This window comes from Vanessa atalanta, chromosome 21 (genome assembly GCF_905147765.1).
Source record: "Vanessa atalanta chromosome 21, ilVanAtal1.2, whole genome shotgun sequence".
In the NCBI taxonomy this organism is placed as follows: domain Eukaryota; kingdom Metazoa; phylum Arthropoda; class Insecta; order Lepidoptera; family Nymphalidae; genus Vanessa; species Vanessa atalanta.
The window spans coordinates 3,212,895-3,231,375 of NC_061891.1; the positions used below are offsets into that span (position 1 = coordinate 3,212,895).

The window sequence follows — 18,481 nt, forward strand, 5'->3', positions numbered from 1 at the left end:
ATAACGGCTCGTTATTGAGCACACAATGTTTTAACACTCCAGTCTCTGACTACAATAGTAAAGTACCTGTCGTAGCTGCAAAAACTTATCAATGAGATAACTGGATCAAAGAATAAAAATAATGTGATTAAAATTGTGCCTGTGTAAGAAAATGGGTGTTAAAGTCAAATTAGTTTTTTTAGTTGTATTAGCGTTTAGTGCTAGTGTTATAGGACAAGATTCTATAGTTAATGATAATGAAAACACTGTTAGTGATGATAATGCGTTGGAAGCTGAGATTCCAGAAAGTGACGTCACAGAAAATAAAGAAAATGATGGCGCGGTAGAATTGATAGCGAACGTGGAACCGTTAGAAGTAAAGAGTGGAAAATATCAATTATCTGATGACACCCTAGTGGGTGATACTCCTATTAATTTAGAAGCAATCGATTTCGGATCAAGCGATGTACAAAATGAGCGACAAATGATATCTTCGCCCGGTACTACATCAGTTACAAATACTGAGTATGGTATGTTAAAAGTCCGATATTAATGAAACCTTACAATCGATCATTTAATCGATTTAAAAATTGCTTAACTCATTGATAACGTAATCCTTATTATTGTTACCAAGTAATGGGTAATTCTTAAATTTAAAATTGTTATACAATAATCATTAAATTATTTATCAAGATAGAGTGTCGCACTACAAAATGACTAAAACAAACTAGCCAAATTTATTATCTTTGTGTGCGTAACAGTGTCGTTCGACACTCGCCAAACGTCATACTACTTTACTAGTGTGCGTGTACTTAGTAGCCAACGTTTGGCTGCTATATTTTTCGACATGTTTTTTGACAGTCCATCTAGACGTTTTAATAATCAAAGCTATAAACTTTTTAAGAACAGTCTATTTTAAATCTAGGTATAAATCCATAAGTCCAATCAAAACTAACGATTATGACATTAAATGTTTAACTGTAACATGAGCTAAGCCCTATACATATATCTAGTCTATCTATGAGCCACTAATAGAGACTGAGTCAGAAAAGTTTACTCAGATGACTCACTGTAGAAAGTCATTGTGCAAACAAACGATATTGCAAACATGGATAAATTTAATTAAGTACATTGACTCGTAAATAAACTTGTATTACTACATAAAAATAAATAATATTAATTGCAAAATGAGTTATACGTAATCATTATACGTAGAGGTTTATATTGAGTTGAAATAAAAGGCTTAAAGTAGTAGATTATCAGTAATTTACTTGTATTATTTATTGATAAATGACTTCGAATACAAATAATTGCATCCAACAGTAACACGATGTCACTTGAGACTCAGGAACTTAGGACAACTCAAAAGGAAATTCTCCGAAAGATGTATCATATTCGCCTAGATATTTATAAAGATTCATGACAACCAGTGGCGTAGCTATCGTAGGGCCAGTGGTGCAGTGCACCAGGGCCCCGGAGCTCAGGGGGCCCTCTAACCTAAGCTTTGAATAGAGATGATGTATGGATTTAGCCTACTAATGATAAGTTCAACTCTCTGTATCCTGGATCCTATTCTTATTCCTAGTTATAATTTTGAAGGGCAATATAAAGTTAAAGATGGAGTGGAAAGGGGGGGGTGAGGGCCCGATGATTTTTTATGCACCGGGGCCCTTGCCCACCTAGCTACGCCACTGATGACAACCAAACGTATCTTCGTCACTACCGACTACAATTATTAGTGATCCTACAGTGACCATGTTCATTAGTATTCTTGACTAACTTTTGATTTAATTTATGAATATAATCGTCCTAGCTCGTTCAGGCATCTGGCGTGTAGAATAAAGAACCGCTTAAAATATATCGTATTGCGTATAACTTTAGTGGTTGCGCAGTACAAGAGGAAAGATCTGAGTCGTATGCTTACTTCGACATAATCAATAATCATCGCAATTTACATCAATGAAATTTTACACCCGGACCTTTCTCATGAATCACTCGGTCCATTGTTGATAACCATATGTAAATATCTTTGTTAGATTTTGATATTATCGCTGTTAGACGTAATGACAGATAGACAAACAGACAGACAGTAAAATATCATTCTAATATAAATTGAAGAAAAACTGAATTAAAAAGATTCAATAATACATTCAAGCCATTTTTTTTAACCAACGCTTATCTATTTTAATTTAAACTGAAATGAAAATGTACTATTGTCCTCTAAAGTGTTAACTGACCAAAACCTTAATCTTAAGAATTCTGTTAAAGTATTATGTGACCTACAATTTATGATATCAACGCAATGAAATCATTCTTATAGTAAAGTTAAATTTCAAAACGAGGCGAGTTTTGTTTATCTGACCTGATAAAGTATGAAGCCCTTATCTTTACCTAATTGGCTTCATAGCTTGCTGTATAAACCAACAAGTTTGAATTGCCGTTTGTATTAAGGTGCGTTCATTTAAAGCTGGTGTATTTTATTTGATATGCTTATAATTCATAAGGTGCGGTCTTTATCATAGATTTACTGGGCCCGTGATAATGAGGGCGTGCTAAAGCCTACATAACAATTGAAATCGATTTTATTAAATATTAATAATTAATGTTACAAAAAAAAAGAACTAACTGAATAAAAATGATTTTGTATTAGATAACATAAATAAATAATTAGAGTTGAGATGGCCCAGTGGTTAAAAATTCACCTTAACCTAGTTTATGAAAACTCAGAGGAGCTTGCCTGAGTGATAGTGACTTCAAATACGTTGAAGTCACTATCTTCGGTTGAGACCAACTTACAAATCATTTTATATATTAACAGCGTAAGCCGATTTTTGTCCCAGTGATTACGGGACGATATCTGCATATAAAAAATTATGCTCTCATTTTGAAGTGCTCCAGCCGTAGATGTGCAGAAAATTAAATAGGATGCTTGATTGCAATTTACTAAATTGTTACAAATTAACAAAGAATTCATTTTAGAGAGCGAAAAATGTTACTGGCCGGTTAGAGGGCGGTACTGTATAAGAACTGAACTATTGCATACTATTTAATATTAAGAAATTCATTTAAAAGAGTCTTCATAATTTTGGCGCCAAATGTAGCTGAGAGACTTACAGTCTACAATGACATGAAATCAAAACAAAACTTGCCATAAACGAAATTCCTAAAAAAAACTTTTGAATAAACGCGAAGTTTAACGGACAAATACAAACCTGCAAAGTATTACTAGATATATTCACAATTATTGTATAATCAATAATTTAGGAGGCCACGAATAACAACTTTTTATTACTTATGATTTTGACTGTATTTTTAGATATTGAAAAAGAGTAACTACTGAGTTTCTTGCCGGTTCTTCTCGGTAGAATCTACATTCTGAACCGGTGGTAGCTTTACTTTAAATAGTTTGTTAAATGACGATTCAAAAGTGCCTGTAAAAGCCTACTTAAATAAAGTATATTTTAATTTTAAATATATTTTGCCTAATAAATATATATATTTTTATAATATTGCATGTAAGAATTTATTAAATGTAACGCGCTATATATGAAAAATTGTTGTGTTTATACCAATTTTACTTTGGATTCATTACCAATGGTTATAGCGCTACCGTGTTTGAGTAAATAACGCAATTAAAAGTAATAGCAAAATACAACTTACTGATGTTCTCCTGCCGAGAAAGCTGCAGAATATTCTTTCCTAAGATATGTTTAATTTAGAAGGTTTTGTATGTACATAATATCTTTACCGATTTTCTTCATAGGAAAATCGTCGTTGTGTTGTCTTTAAACGGCATCTAATGTTACAAACACATGAATAAAAACACTTTTCAAAATGATTTTCACTACAAATTAAAATGTAAAATAAAATACCTTTATATGACAATATATTACATAGTAAAATTGTCTATGTCTAAATCTCATTGTCTTTGATTTGACTAGTTAAATTCAGGTATATACCGGAGGACATTGTAGTAATAATTAGTATATACTGTAATAAAGTTAGATAAGAGGAGATAACCCAGTGATTAGAATTTCAGGTTCAAACCCAAGCAAGCATCACTGAATCTCATGTGCTTAATTTGTGTTTATAATTCATCACGTGCTCGGCGATGAAGGAAATCTGCATGTGTCTAATTTTAACGAAATTCCGCCACATGTGTGTTCCACCAACCCGCATTGGAGTAGCGTGGTGGAATATGCTCCAAACCTTCTCCTTAAAGGGAGAGGAGGCATTAACCCAGCAGTGGGAAATTTACAGGGTGTTAATGTATCTAAAAAAATGATAGACGATAACTTTATTGTGACAACGATACATTTTCATACATGTGTATGTTTATCAGGTATAACATAACTCACATACACTCGATGATTACTTTAAAAGAATCCTGATGAATCATGTAATTAATAGTGTAGCCTGTTTGTATTTCATTATATTATAAAACAAAGAAGTTATAAAGCTGACATCATCTATACTAGGAATAACTGTTGAACGATAGTGTTGATATGTTATCAAATTTATCGGAACGCATCGATATTGTTAAGCTTGTTTGGGCCTCCGAACGAATAAAAGCGAATAATAATTTGTAGATATATTTATAAAGAATTGTTAAGTAAATTGTTACACGAGATTTTTTTATTTGTAAGATTAAATATGATAAATTAATGACTAAATAGATTTTTCAATAGTGTGGCAATGTTTTCAAATTCAATGTAGCTGATTCAAATATATCGTTACAAAACAAATGATTAACAATTTCAATACATAAATGTAGTGATATCCTCTACAAGCTACTACCGCTCTTTTTTTACTTAAAAAACAAAATCCACCAGTGGCTAAGTAGCATCCCATATAAAATTCCTTATGACTGTATTCACACTGGCTCACTCACCTTTTAAGCTGGAACAGAACAAGACTAGGTATTGCTGTTTGAAGGTAGAATATATGATTAATGAATACATACCCAGACGCCTCCACCAAGTATTCTCTTCAAGATACTTACAGTATAATTTCATCGTACACTACAACGTTGAGTACGACATTTATCATAAACACATATAGGCATGTAAACGAGTCAGCAGTACTTCCAAGTGTTCTAATGGCCAATCCCTTATTTTCATATACAATGTGATTCTATATATTCAGGTTAATATTACTAAGTAATTATATGTCAATAGGTTTATATAGAAATGTTCAAAGTTTGGCCAAGGTTTCCTTTTCCTTTGAGGGTTTGAAGCCGATTTCGCCACGCTATGCGGCATTTCCGACACATGCAGGCTCTCTCACGATATTTCCCTTCACCGCCGAGCTCGAGAATCGTAAACAGTAATTAAGCACCTGAAAATTCAATTGCTTTATTGCTAACGGCTTACTCCTCAAACCGAAACACAAATTTCTGTTGGGTGATAAAAAAATTGATAAATGTATGTTACATACAAAGACGGGTTTGCGCAAAGCCTTATCCCTTATTAAGTCATATATTATAACGATATAAGATGATACGACTTAAGGGTATATAACGATATAAAACGGTATATCACATAATGTATAGTAAATCAATTATATATTAATGAAGATAATTTGTATCGTGTAAAATCTTACCGCGATGAAATATTGTTAATGGATTTCAACAATTTGTTTTGGAATTTTTCTCTAGTTTATAAACTTAAGACGTTTTGCCATGTAAGGCGGAGACAGACATGTGATTTAATTACTGAATGTTATGTGTATGAATAAAAATAACCTTTTGAAAAACGAATAATCAAAAAGGACTAAATAGACTGTTTGCGGGATGAAATTTGCAAAAAGACCGTCATTTTGGATCTGACTAGAGATAGGGACCGCAAATTAGTCGTATAAGAACCAGCGAACTAATAATGTTGTGTTAATCTGATAAGTTTATTTCTTTTAAACAATTTAAATATTTTATTTAAGTATCATTTATTTCTCTAATAATAAATTATTATTTTAATCAATATATATAAAACATAAATAAAACTAAAAGCTTAAGATTTAATTTTGGAGTTAAAATATAGAGTATTATAAACAATCGCTTTCTTCGTTCAGCTCACATCGATGGCAGAGTGCTGCCTTCAACGAATTACCAAAACAATGGGCAGTCTTACGTCATCACCCCACAACGACTTGCACAGATTCGAGGAAACTTTATGTACTGGTTCTACGATCAAGGAGGTAGTGAAAATATCGGTGATTACCAGAGAGATATCCACACTTCTACTCCTCAAATACACAAGAACTTCAATTTTCAACTTCCGTTCTTTGGATTTCGTTTCAATTATACACGAGTGAGTATTATGATATATTTTGCTATATAATCTTTATTGAAATTACTTCTCTTTAATTTTTTGCTTATTAATAATGAGACTATTTTACAAAATAAACAGTAACATATCTGACATTGGAAGGAGCGTTTCTGATGTATGACTTTTGTTATTATGTAAATAATGTTTGAGTTATGGGATGTATCTTATTGCTTTTATTATAATCAATGGTTTTTTTTTTCAGCTGTCTATGAATGGGTACATTTACTTCAGCGATCCGCCAGACCACTACACCTACCCCCTCTCGTTCCCCGTGCGAGACTGGCCCAATGTCAACGACCCCTCCTTCATCGGTATCTTCTTCAGCAAGTGCCGTATCGGAAGTCAAAGGCCTGAAGATCCTGATCAAAGAAGACCTGGTGTCTATTTCAGAATGGATAGAGATCTTCAAGTTAGTATTTATATAGTCCTCGACTTATAATTATTTTATAAAATATATTACCTTTTATAAATTCTTCCAAACGATGTTGATGGGCATAATCATCGAAAATTAGTGGTTGTGTTTTGTGTAAGCCCGTATGGTACGAACCAGACACTCATAATATATTCTGCCACCAGATAGCAATACTTAGTATTGTTGTGTTTCGTGTGAAACACATGTGATGTGAAGGGTCAGTGAGCCAGTAGGGTTACACTAATAGGCAACAAAGGATATAAAATCTTAATTCTCAAAGTCGATGACGATGATTTTGGTCATTTGAGGAATGACAAATATTTTTTAAAGACAATGTCTATGTTGATGGTGGCCATTATTCAGCCTATAAATACTATCGTATTTTTTTATAACTAGAATATCTTACTATACTCTTCTTTTGGAAACCTTACTTTTCTCATACTATCTGCAAAAATACTACCCCAATGAAGTTTACAGAAATCCTCATGCGTTTTTACATTTCAGACTCGAACGGACCAGCTCGGTGTTGAGATGCGTGAACGTATCACTTGGGATATTCGCGAAGGTGTTATTGGTTCCGAAACCTTTTTCCCGAAACACGTTGTCACTATAACGTGGAAAAATATGTCCTTTGCTGGTGGTATCGACAATTCTCTATTTATGGTAAGTGCAAGAACATTTTATTTTAAGCAAATGTTAAACTATTCATAAACGTAATAATTAATAACTTGTAAGTAAGTAATTGATCTTGTATTCACTAAAACAATATTTTACAGACAAATACTTTCCAAATGGTACTTGCAACGGATGAAGTATTCACATACGCGATTTTTAACTATCTCGAAATAAACTGGAGCTCTCATACAGAGGCTGGTGGTGATACCACTACTGGAGAAGGTGGTGTACCAGCTTATGTAAGTACCTATATAAATGTTAAAATATTCAATATTCAATTACAAGACAACTCTGTTTACAATTTCCTATGAAGTGAAGAGTGTGTTGATTATTTTATATTGAATACTGAACATATTTAACACTTATTCAGTCAATTTACCTGGTGTTATTTTAATTTAATTTAGATTGGTTTTAACGCTGGAAACGGTACACAAAGCTATGAATATAAACCTTATTCTCAAGCATCAGTACTTAGAGACTTGACTGGAAGAGGTTGGGCTAACGGCTTCCCAGGACGACATATATTCCGAATAGACGAGAAAATACTCATGGGCACTTGCAATAAAGATATTGGTAAGTACTGACTAATACAGTTAGCTGTTAGTTGCCATTTTACAGAGATAAAATTGAACCTTAAATTAAACCTAAGTATAATTTATTTTTAGATGGAGCAAATCTTCCACTTATGTTTGCACCTGAAAGTGGTAATATGCTCGGTGGTACAATCGTCAACATCACCGGTCCATGTTTTCAACCGAATGATCGTATAACATGTAGATTTGACACAGAATCCGTCGTAGGAGCAGTTGTAGACTCTAATAGAGCTATTTGTGTTCAGCCACGTTTCTGGCACAATGGTTACGCCAGATTTGAAATCGCTATTAACAATGAGCCTTATAAGTGGAAAGGAAAATTCTTCGTAGGTAAGATACCTAAGAACTTGAATTAAAATGAATTTAATATTTACAAAGTACCTATTTCATAATATTACATTGCTAAATATTTATACCCTATTTATTTTACAGAAACCCCCGCAACTGCAACAGAAAAAATATTCTTCCCAGACAATGCGATCCATGAAAGATATCCACCTGAAATAAGAATAACATGGGACCGGTTCAATTTGACCACCAACCTCAACGTCCAGCTACAGATCAGTTTATGGGGATACAAAGAGATTACAATCAGACCACAGCTAGAATTCATTGATATGATTGAAATGGGTGTGGCTAATACAGGAGAATACGTGATCAATCCACAAAACTTCCGTAACAGGGATAATATTATGCACAATGACATGCAGTTTGGATTCCTCCAAATTAACTTAACGACTCCTGAAGTATTTAAAAACGTTCATATATCTCCGTGAGTATTTTTATAAAGTCATTTTAATGTAAAATACGAAAGATAAAATAGGCGTTGGAAAGTGGTCAACCGCCGATAAACAATGGCGGAATATTTAATGGGAGGGTTGCTTCCTACCCGGGTGGGCTTGCTCAAAACCCTTCCATCGAGTACAAGTTGATGTAACTTATACTCGATGGAAGGGTTACATTTATGAAATTATACATATATAACAATTTTATGTGTAATAATCACATAATATAAAGTTTCGGTATAAATCGAATTAAGAGAGAGAGAGAGATTGATAAACTAACAGCTATATTATTTAAACCAGAGTTCTATGGAGTCGACCGATTCCCCTCGGCTGGTACTTCGCTCCACAGTGGGAAAGGATTCACGGACAGCGTTGGCCGCAGACAATGTGCAACAACTGGCTTCGATCGGACCGTTTCTTGAAGAACTTTGCAGCTCAAGTCTGGGTGTGTCCTTGTACATTAGAACATGCATTGCTGGACAAAGGACGTTTCATGCCTGACCTGAACTGCGATAAAGATATAAACCCTACATGTAGGTATCACTGGGGAGGTATACATTGCGTCAGAAGCGGTGCTCCGAGGTAAAAATAAATAATATTTTATTTCTATAATATTATTTTTACATACCAAGAGAATAAATCAAAATATATTTTTATAGCTCGGAGGGATCAGGCCAACAATGTTGCTATGATAAGAATGGGTTCCTCATGTTGTCTTATGATCAGATGTGGGGTTCAAGACCTCACCGTTCTCACGACTTTGGATTTACTCCTTACAATGAAGCTAACAAGGTAAATTTAATTATTTTTTTAAAATTATTTATTTTGTCAGATTTCCTACTTATGTTATAATTCCGTTTATTACAATTTACAGGTACCATCTTTATCCCATTGGTTCCACGATATGATCCCATTCTATCAATGTTGCATGTGGCAAGAAGAACAGGCTGTTGGGTGTGAGACATTCAGGTAAAATATATTGGCACTAGAATAAGAATTTTCTTGATTGAATATTTAAATACCTTATATATTTGAATTTACATTCTAAAGGTTCGAGCGGCGTCCATCCCAAGACTGCGTTGCTTATCAATCTCCAGGAGTTGCTGGTATATTTGGCGATCCCCACTTCGTTACTTTCGATGGCCTCCAATACACATTCAATGGGAGAGGTAAAATATTTGATTCTATTCTCTTTGCAAATATAATAAGACTTTTTTTATTTAAGACACTGTCGAACACAGATTGATGATAGATAAAAAACACATATTGTATTCGTGTTTTTTTTTCTTATTTAATTTTTTTGACTAAAGTCAATAATTATAATTCTTCTGATTCATATTTTTAATTCATAGGAGAATACGTTTTGGTGAGAGTGGATCAGCCTCAAATCAAACTCGACGTTCAAGGACGTTTTGAACAAGTCCCCAGAAACATTCATGGACAAGTTAACGCGACGATTCTTACTTCTATTGTAGCCGCCTCAAACAACTCAGTTCCGATCGAAGTAAGGAACACATATCAGTTTTTTTTTTCAGAAATGCGTACTAAATCTTGTGATTGTAGGTTTAGCATTGTTCTCTAATAAGTGTATTAGTGGTAATATAGTTTATTAGATGACGATACGAAAGAGTTACTAAAAGCCTACTTAAATAAAGTAGGTATATTTTGTTTTTATTAAAGGGACATGATGTCTGGTCGATCAATTAGTTTATATATTCACTAATTTAATAAATATTATCATAATACTAAAAGTGCATGACTGGATAGTGAGCTGGGACAAAAGTAAAAAAATTGCAATTGAAATGTTTATTGAAGCCAAATTGTAAATATTTTGGTATTTTTTTCATAGGTAAGGCTACGACCACAGCATGCACAGTGGAGATATCGACTGGATGTATTCGCAGATAACAAAAGAATTTACTTCGATCGAACTGCTCTTCGAGTGCAGTACTTCCCCGGTAAATACGCAAAATACTTTTAATTCATTTAATTTTAATTTATTAAAAATCCGTTGAAATTTAATGGAAGCCCCTTTTGCTAACGCTTCCAGACCTTTCATGCGCCAAAAATAATTTAAGTTGCAGTTTTCATCATATATGATCTATGAAATCTATGAAAACAAAGCTAATTACTTGTCTTTCCACCAGGTGTGACAGTTTATCAGCCGATGTATATCCTTAATCAGTCCGAAATCGTTATCATGTTCACGTCTGGTGCTGGAATCGAAGTGATTGAAAATAAGGGATTTATGAGTGCCCGAGTATTCCTACCTTGGACATACATGGTAAGTAACCTGCATGCCATTCTAGAAGAACTTACTTTGTAGCTCGTGAAATATTGCCAATTGACTGACTTTAATACGCTATCTTATAAATAGCCCGAAATAATTTTAGCCTTTCGTACTCATTTATTACATCTAATTTAATTTTCATCTGATAATATAATTTAAAGAGTACATGGAAATCTTTGCATTGATAATGCTTATTCAGATGAACACGATGTTAATATGTTAATAATAATTTTCTTTTTAAAGAATCAAACTCGCGGTCTTTTCGGCAACTGGTCATTGGATGTGAATGACGACTTTACACGGCCAGATGGTACAATCTCAGCAGTAGACGTGAACAACTTCCAGACAGCACACAGAGAATTTGGACAACACTGTTAGTAGTTTTAACGATACTTATTTACAGCATTATAACGTAGTACTACTTTAGTAACGCATGAAATCTTTCACTCAGTGGCGTAGCTATCGTAGGGCCAGGTGGTGCAGTGCACCATGGCCCCTGAGCTCTGGGGGCCCTCTAACCTAAGCTACGAAAAGAGCTTTGAATAGAGATGAAGTATGGATTTAATTTAATAACAATATGTTCAACTCACTGTATCCTGTATCCTATTCTTATTACTATCTATAATTTTGAATGCCAATATACGTTAAAGAGGGGGCGAGGGCCGGATTCTTTTTCTATGCACCGGGGCCCTAACCCACCTAGCTACGCCACTGCTTTCACTCTGACTATTTCTCATTCTAAGACTAATAGAATCATAAAATCATCAATCAATCAATCAAATCAAATCAAATCAATCAGAATAAAAGAAGAATGTTGATTAAATTATTTTATAGTATCCAATTAAAATCAAGATAAGAATCAATTTGATTCTCTAAATATAGTCATCGCAGTATGAAATAAATAATGGAATTTCTTAAATTTACTAATTAAGAAACATTTTCAGGGCAACTTAGCGATCGAGAACAGAAAGATATAGGCGTAGCCTTATTCGTAAGAGAGTATGGTCGAACTGCAGCTTACTACAACGATAATCAATTCGTGCCGAACTTTATACGAGAACCGGCAGACTTTCTGCCTGCCAATAGATCGCAGGATGTTGCGAGAGCTATGGAAATATGCCAAGATTCGTACCAATGTCGATATGATTTCGGTATGACCCTTAATAGAGATATGGCGGAATTCACAAAGAATTATCTTTCTTCAATTGTAAGTAACATCTTGCTAATAATATTTATAAATTATTTAGTTACCAATAATACACAAAATATTATCCAATTTTATTTGAAATTACAACTAATCGTGGTAAAATCTTCGTATTGTATTTTATTAATAGGTCGTTGACTAATATCAATGACACAAACGTCGAATAAAATCTTTATATAATTTATAAAGATTCGGAACTGCATTAAACGTCCACTAACTGTAAGACATAAGTAGATACGATACGATGTGATGAGTCAACGTGACGCACTCATGAAACTGTTCAAGACGTAATAGCATAATCAAGTACTCTTATTATTGTGTGTAAATGTATGCAGATTGTAAGGTTAAACGCGAAACGTGGGAAAATTGTTATAATAGAGAAAATCTATAACTATATAAAGAAACCATTTTATATATGTATGTACATACCTGTACTTATATTTTCGACGTCCATTTTCTTGATATATAATATATAAACATCTACGTAATTTTTGTTCAAAAAATGTACAAGTTATCAATTCGATCGCTTACATCAACTCTTGTTTAACTTTTACCCCTAAATATTTTATCGAAGATGGTTTCTTTTTGATTATTTAAAAAAAATCGGTATTAATTAAATACGTCTGTATTTTTTGTAATGATGAATTTTTATGATTCTCAACAATATTTTAAGTAAATTAGATATCTTATTTTAAATAATCGCGTGTCTCCGCTTTTACATCTTTAGATGTCCATTGTTCTCTAATTATGGTAGAATTATCAAGGTCTTTATGTTAAGGGAATGCCCATAGAAATCTTCAGTCTTAATCGTTAGTCTTTGAATGTTGCAGTTCCTTATACAATTTTTTATTTTTTAAAAACATACGAAACAAGTCATTTTTATTCAAATTGTGGTTTGATTTTTAGACAAATATAAGAGAACAAAATGCTCGTCGTGTGATCAGTTGTGGTATCTTGGAGACGCCTCGTTTTGGCCGCAAAAGTAACTTCTTCTTTACCCCAGGAACCAGGGTAAGTAATTTTAAAAAAGTTATAAAATGTTATATTTTTAATTAATCTTTCGCTAATATTTTATTAAAAGTGTAATGTCAACATGTATGGAATAAGTGACTGTTTGTTTATAGGTCAACTTCGAATGTAACCAAGGTTTCAATCTGGTCGGTGATAAGCGACGTATTTGTGAGGATAACGGCAGATGGAACCTACCTGACTACGGTTACACTGAGTGCTTACGTAAGTATTCACTTCTAAACAGAATGATGTTGGACAAAAGTATCTGGACTGTTGAAGGAGACGATAATACATTATTATTAGTTGCTTACAAAATTAATTACATAAAAAAACTTCGTTGTTGATTGTAGTTTATACAGTGACTTTCGGTTTACATCCACGTTTTTAATGGATGTAAATTAAAATTATACATATATTTTTTTTTTATTTATTGATTGAAAATGTTACACCATCAACTTATCACTAAGCACTTAAAATCAATATCTGATGTGGGTAACATTCAAAGTGATACGTCTTTAAAGGTAATATTTACTAGACTATTTTTTTTATTTTTTAAGAACTTAAGTTATAAATGTTTATGAACAGGTACTCAGGAGTATTCACAGCGCGCCTTGTTCTTGACTGGGGGTGTCATAGTGGCAGTTATTGTACCTTTAGCTCTCCTGATTTGCCTGCTTTGGTTCTGGTGTTGGTATAAGCCGAAGTCCGAAGGCAAAGAAGGATTCCGCTTTGAAGACATACCGCGATCAAAATCAGCCTCTCGGCTTAATCTTAGATCTGCTTCAATGGGAAACATTACAGATACTATGAAATCCTCTACTTTACGTAGCCAAGATTCTGATGTAAAGCCGAAATTACCTGATAGTCCTACAGAAGAAACACCAATTAAACCCATTTCGTCTCTCATGAGATCTGCACCCCCACCCCCTTCTGAACCACAAGATGGTGATAGCTCTGGATTAGGCTATACAGATTCAAATAGAAGCGATTCTGGTAAATCTGATAAACCAAAGAAACGCCGTGCGTATGATAAAACGTATAGAACAAATGAACCTTTACCTAATGCTCCTGATGTAGAATTCCCTGAAAAGCTTTGGGATTTATCAGAGGAAGACTTGTTGTCTTTAACAACTCCATCAGAATCTGAATCCAATCGAGATTCAACTCTAACTCGACCTGCGAATGATATAAAATATCTTAGCAAACCACGCCAAACAGGTCGTCATGCTCTCCCTCTTCCTGGTCCCAGTGATTCTGGTTATTCCACCAAAGACGGCTCCGAAGACCCATACGCGACAAAATATGGAGGACAATACAGTCCGATTCCGTCCCAATATTCACCTACTTATTCTGAAATATATTCTCCACCAATAAGTCCAACGTCTGATATCAGTCCAAGAAATACTTATAATAATCCAGGCTTACCAGAGCCACCTAAAAGCGCTCCCCCAACTGAAATTAAAACATTTACCATGCCCCCCCAAAGAGGAAAATCTGTTGAAACACTTATCGATCCACCTACTTCTGAAATGCCTACTTTCAGCAGTCGATCTACTATGGTTTAATCTTAATTAATATATTACTAATTTAGTAAATTTTTCAATATCCCACTGAAATCATAATTAATATAATTAATTTAATCACTGCCCAACCGATGACAAATTGTGGAGTACAGGGCTATATTTTTAGGTTATTTTATTGGTTAAGTATTATTCTATTTACAAAAAACACAAGAGAGTTTTTTATACCCGTATGATGGTTATGACGTGTATTGAAGTACAGGATTTCAAGTAGCTGTGGTTATTTCCATTGACGTAATTAACATTTTCTTGGCTATGTTTAAATTTTTCTGTTTCATAGAAAAAGTGTAATGTAAAAATATGATTAAATATAAAATACGAAATCGAAAGAATATCACTGAGAGAGGAAATTTCTGTTCTTATGAATCTAACGTTAGAATAACTTCCACTATGGTACTAAATATGGTTTTTTTTTTCTAAATAGGAAAGCAAGGAATAAGGCTACCACAGTAAAGTGGAATAGAAATTTTCTCGGTCATGTGATGTGTTGTTCTAATTTACCCTAATCTGCTGTATTACTTGCTTTCTTATCACCATGTACATAAAAAAAATGGGTCACACGTTCCAAACAGGTTGGTAACATTTTTATTTGTTTCTAGATAAAGCGTTAGATTGATGATAACTTTTATCACAATGTGCAGCATTGCTATCAACATTGCTATAAATAACTAAACAAATCCTTAATATTGAAAATAATAATAAGAAATAATTATTTTTCTGCATGAAATCGGTGGTAGAGTTGTTGTTTTTCTGTAGAATATTGCCATGCTCTAAAAAATTAATGAAATGAAATAATTTGAATAAAATATATAAAGAAATCACTATTGCAAAAGCCACCTAGTATCAGATTCTTTTTTCTATTATTTTATTATCTTTGTTACATAATAAATATGACATACATACATACATACAAGAAAATACATTTGATTCAAATACATATTTAATTTCTACAAACCAATTTGTTATGTATCTCGTCGAGATCTTGGAGATATTCTAAGACAAAACGTGAACGTTTAAAAAAATTAACACACAATTTCCAATGTATGGACAATTCATTCATTAATAATTTGTTTCAGTACAGGGTATCGCTAAGTTTTATCTTATTTGTTTAAGTATCGAGTAGGTAATAGCCGATAAAATGTATAGTTAAATTAAAATTCACATAATTTTCGTCTATAGGCATGCAAGAATATTCCGCCAGAACATTAGGAGCAACATGGGGTATTATCAGCGCAGTTATGCTGCCTATCATGGTGGTACTCATTTGTATTGGCTGGCGTATCTTGAAGAAGAGAAAAGAAGAAGAAAACGAGGAGAGCGACTTTTTACCAATAAAGTAAGATGAAATAAAAATTATCTTTCTTCTTGTTTACAGCTGAGCTATTCCGCAAGAAATTTCACAGTATCTCACGCGTAAAATTTGGTAAAACAAATTGGATTATTTTAATTTGTATAACCTTATAATTATGAAATTCCATAGCCCTTATCATTTTTTGATATTTCACGATCCAGATCCGAAGAAACACGTATATTATCACACTGGAGAAGAATTACCTACATTGTATAGATGCTGCAATAGACCTTGAACTTTACACCTATCTTTTAATTTAAATATTAGTAACAATATTTATTTTAATAATAAAAAATAAGTTTGTACATAAAATTACTTCAGTGTAAACGTAGGATTAAATATTCGATAAATATTACTAGCTTATAGCTATTTTTACTCGCTTGTAAAAATGAGAAGTGATTTATATGTGTGAGTGATAGACCGGCCTTAGACCAGTGGCGTAGCTATCGTAGGGCCAGGTGGTGCAGTGCACCAGGACCCCGGAGCTCAGGAGGCCCTCTAACCTAAGCTTTGAATAGATATGACATATGGATTTAGCCTACTAATGTTCGTCTCAATGTATCCTTTATCCTATTTTTATTCCTATCTTTAATTTTGAAACGCAATATAAGTTAAAGAGGGGGTGAGGGCCCGTTTCTTTTTCTATGCACCGGGACCCTTGTCCACCTAGCTACGCCACTGCCTTAGACTAACTTACTTCATAACTATGTGACCGAAAATAATTAAATATTCCAAATTGCTTTATAGTCAACAGATTTCCTTTCTTCGCTATAGTCGTATATCCCTTTCTTTTACTAAGCTTTCCTTTCTTCCTTTGGTAGAGCTCGATTTTTATATTTAACAAGATTTTGATAACCCTGGATTTTTATAAAAATATAAATGACAAAGTAGGAAACAAGAATATCCTTCGGTGAATTCTAAATATATAAAATTTAACTTTGTAAGCATATCAAAAGCACAAATAAAACTCCACTTTTAGTCTATAGAATTTTAATACCGTTTTGGTTATTCATTTTTCCAGGACGCGTTCCATTGATCCAGATGATATCAAAATAAATTCCGACGATGAGTCAATTCCATACAAAAAGGATGTATCGGAAGATAGTCCAGAACCAACTGAACCAGTTAAAGTGGAAGACGTAGCAAACGACAACAACTCATACCCCTACGGCCAGTACAACGACTCGGAGCCAACGCCACAGCAATACCAGCAACCACAACAATACCAACAGCCGCAGCAATTTGAACAACCGCAACAGCAGCAACAACAACAACCGCAGTCAAGTAGGCCATGGGCTGGCGAAACAGAAATAAATTAATATTTTTTTCTCTATATTATAATTATTATTTTAATAGTTACTTGCTCTTAATAACTTAAGTTGTAATCTCTGTCTAAAACGAATATTAAATACACAGGAACTTTTTCAAATAGGAATTTTCTTTGTACGACAATTTTGAAGAAAGCAGTATATATTGTTTTACCAGCTTCAAAATATGCTCCAAATAGTATATATAATTATACATACCATTTACGGTTGAGCGGAATGGGTAAAATTTGACCCACGCATCGTTAAGAAATAAATATTTCAGATATAATTTGATAAAGTATAACATTATTATTTCTTCTACTTGTTAATTGCAAGCATTAACTAATTATATATTAATAAATAGAGCTATAATAATATTTATAAGAGAGAATAAGTGTTTTTTCATAACTTATAAAACTAATGTTAAGAAAACGTTGTCATACAAATGACTACAATATTCGCTGTAGATGTTATAGTCAAAATGTCCCACCTTGTTAAATATGTTATTAGATAGTCATTGAATTTGATATAAAATATTGTAAACAATAGTCATGACAATAAACTTTCCTACTAACAAATTCATTTTTAATTTAATTCTTGAGCGTTTCTTGAAGTTGAGAAGTGCCATTTAGTTTTTACAATTCCTTCGGTTTTAATATTTTGGCAATTGTGTACTTTGTTTTTACTTGAAATAAATATTAATTTCACATATGTTGGTTCTTTTTTCCTTTGACTTTTTTGGTAAACTTTGTAGCTGAAAAATCAACATGAAACATGAAAAAAAGTATGATTGACCATATCAAAAGTATTCGACAATCTGTCTACAACAATATCTGTTCAAGTTTAAGACACCAAAAACGATACATTAATTTATTTACAAAAAAAAAAAAATACAGCAATTTTAAAAGTTGAATAAAATGAAAACCGAAAGGTGAAATATTTCTCACAGATGTCCATCACGGAGGTCCATC

General features: G+C 33.1%; 1 protein-coding gene across 2 annotated transcripts; it reads left to right on the forward strand.

Moving 5' to 3' along the window:
- The first annotated feature begins 32 nt into the window (after positions 1-32).
- Positions 33-18,219, forward strand: LOC125072485 (protein mesh). 2 transcript variants are annotated; one of them, XM_047683141.1, is made up of 22 exons: positions 33-509; positions 6,046-6,284; positions 6,505-6,711; positions 7,219-7,377; positions 7,491-7,628; positions 7,794-7,962; positions 8,055-8,312; positions 8,415-8,754; positions 9,068-9,349; positions 9,427-9,559; positions 9,642-9,736; positions 9,818-9,936; positions 10,120-10,271; positions 10,617-10,725; positions 10,915-11,051; positions 11,301-11,430; positions 12,002-12,264; positions 13,168-13,272; positions 13,386-13,494; positions 13,858-14,764; positions 16,036-16,188; positions 17,225-18,219. In XM_047683141.1, the coding sequence occupies exons 1-22, from the start codon at positions 152-154 to the stop codon at positions 17,520-17,522; spliced, it is 4,860 nt and encodes a 1,619-aa protein (XP_047539097.1). In that variant the 5' UTR covers positions 33-151; the 3' UTR covers positions 17,523-18,219. The 2 variants fall into 2 exon arrangements, with proteins under 2 accessions (XP_047539097.1, XP_047539096.1); XM_047683140.1 differs by lacking the exon at positions 13,858-14,764 and having other exon boundaries at positions 16,032-16,188.
- Positions 18,220-18,481: the final 262 nt, after the last annotated feature.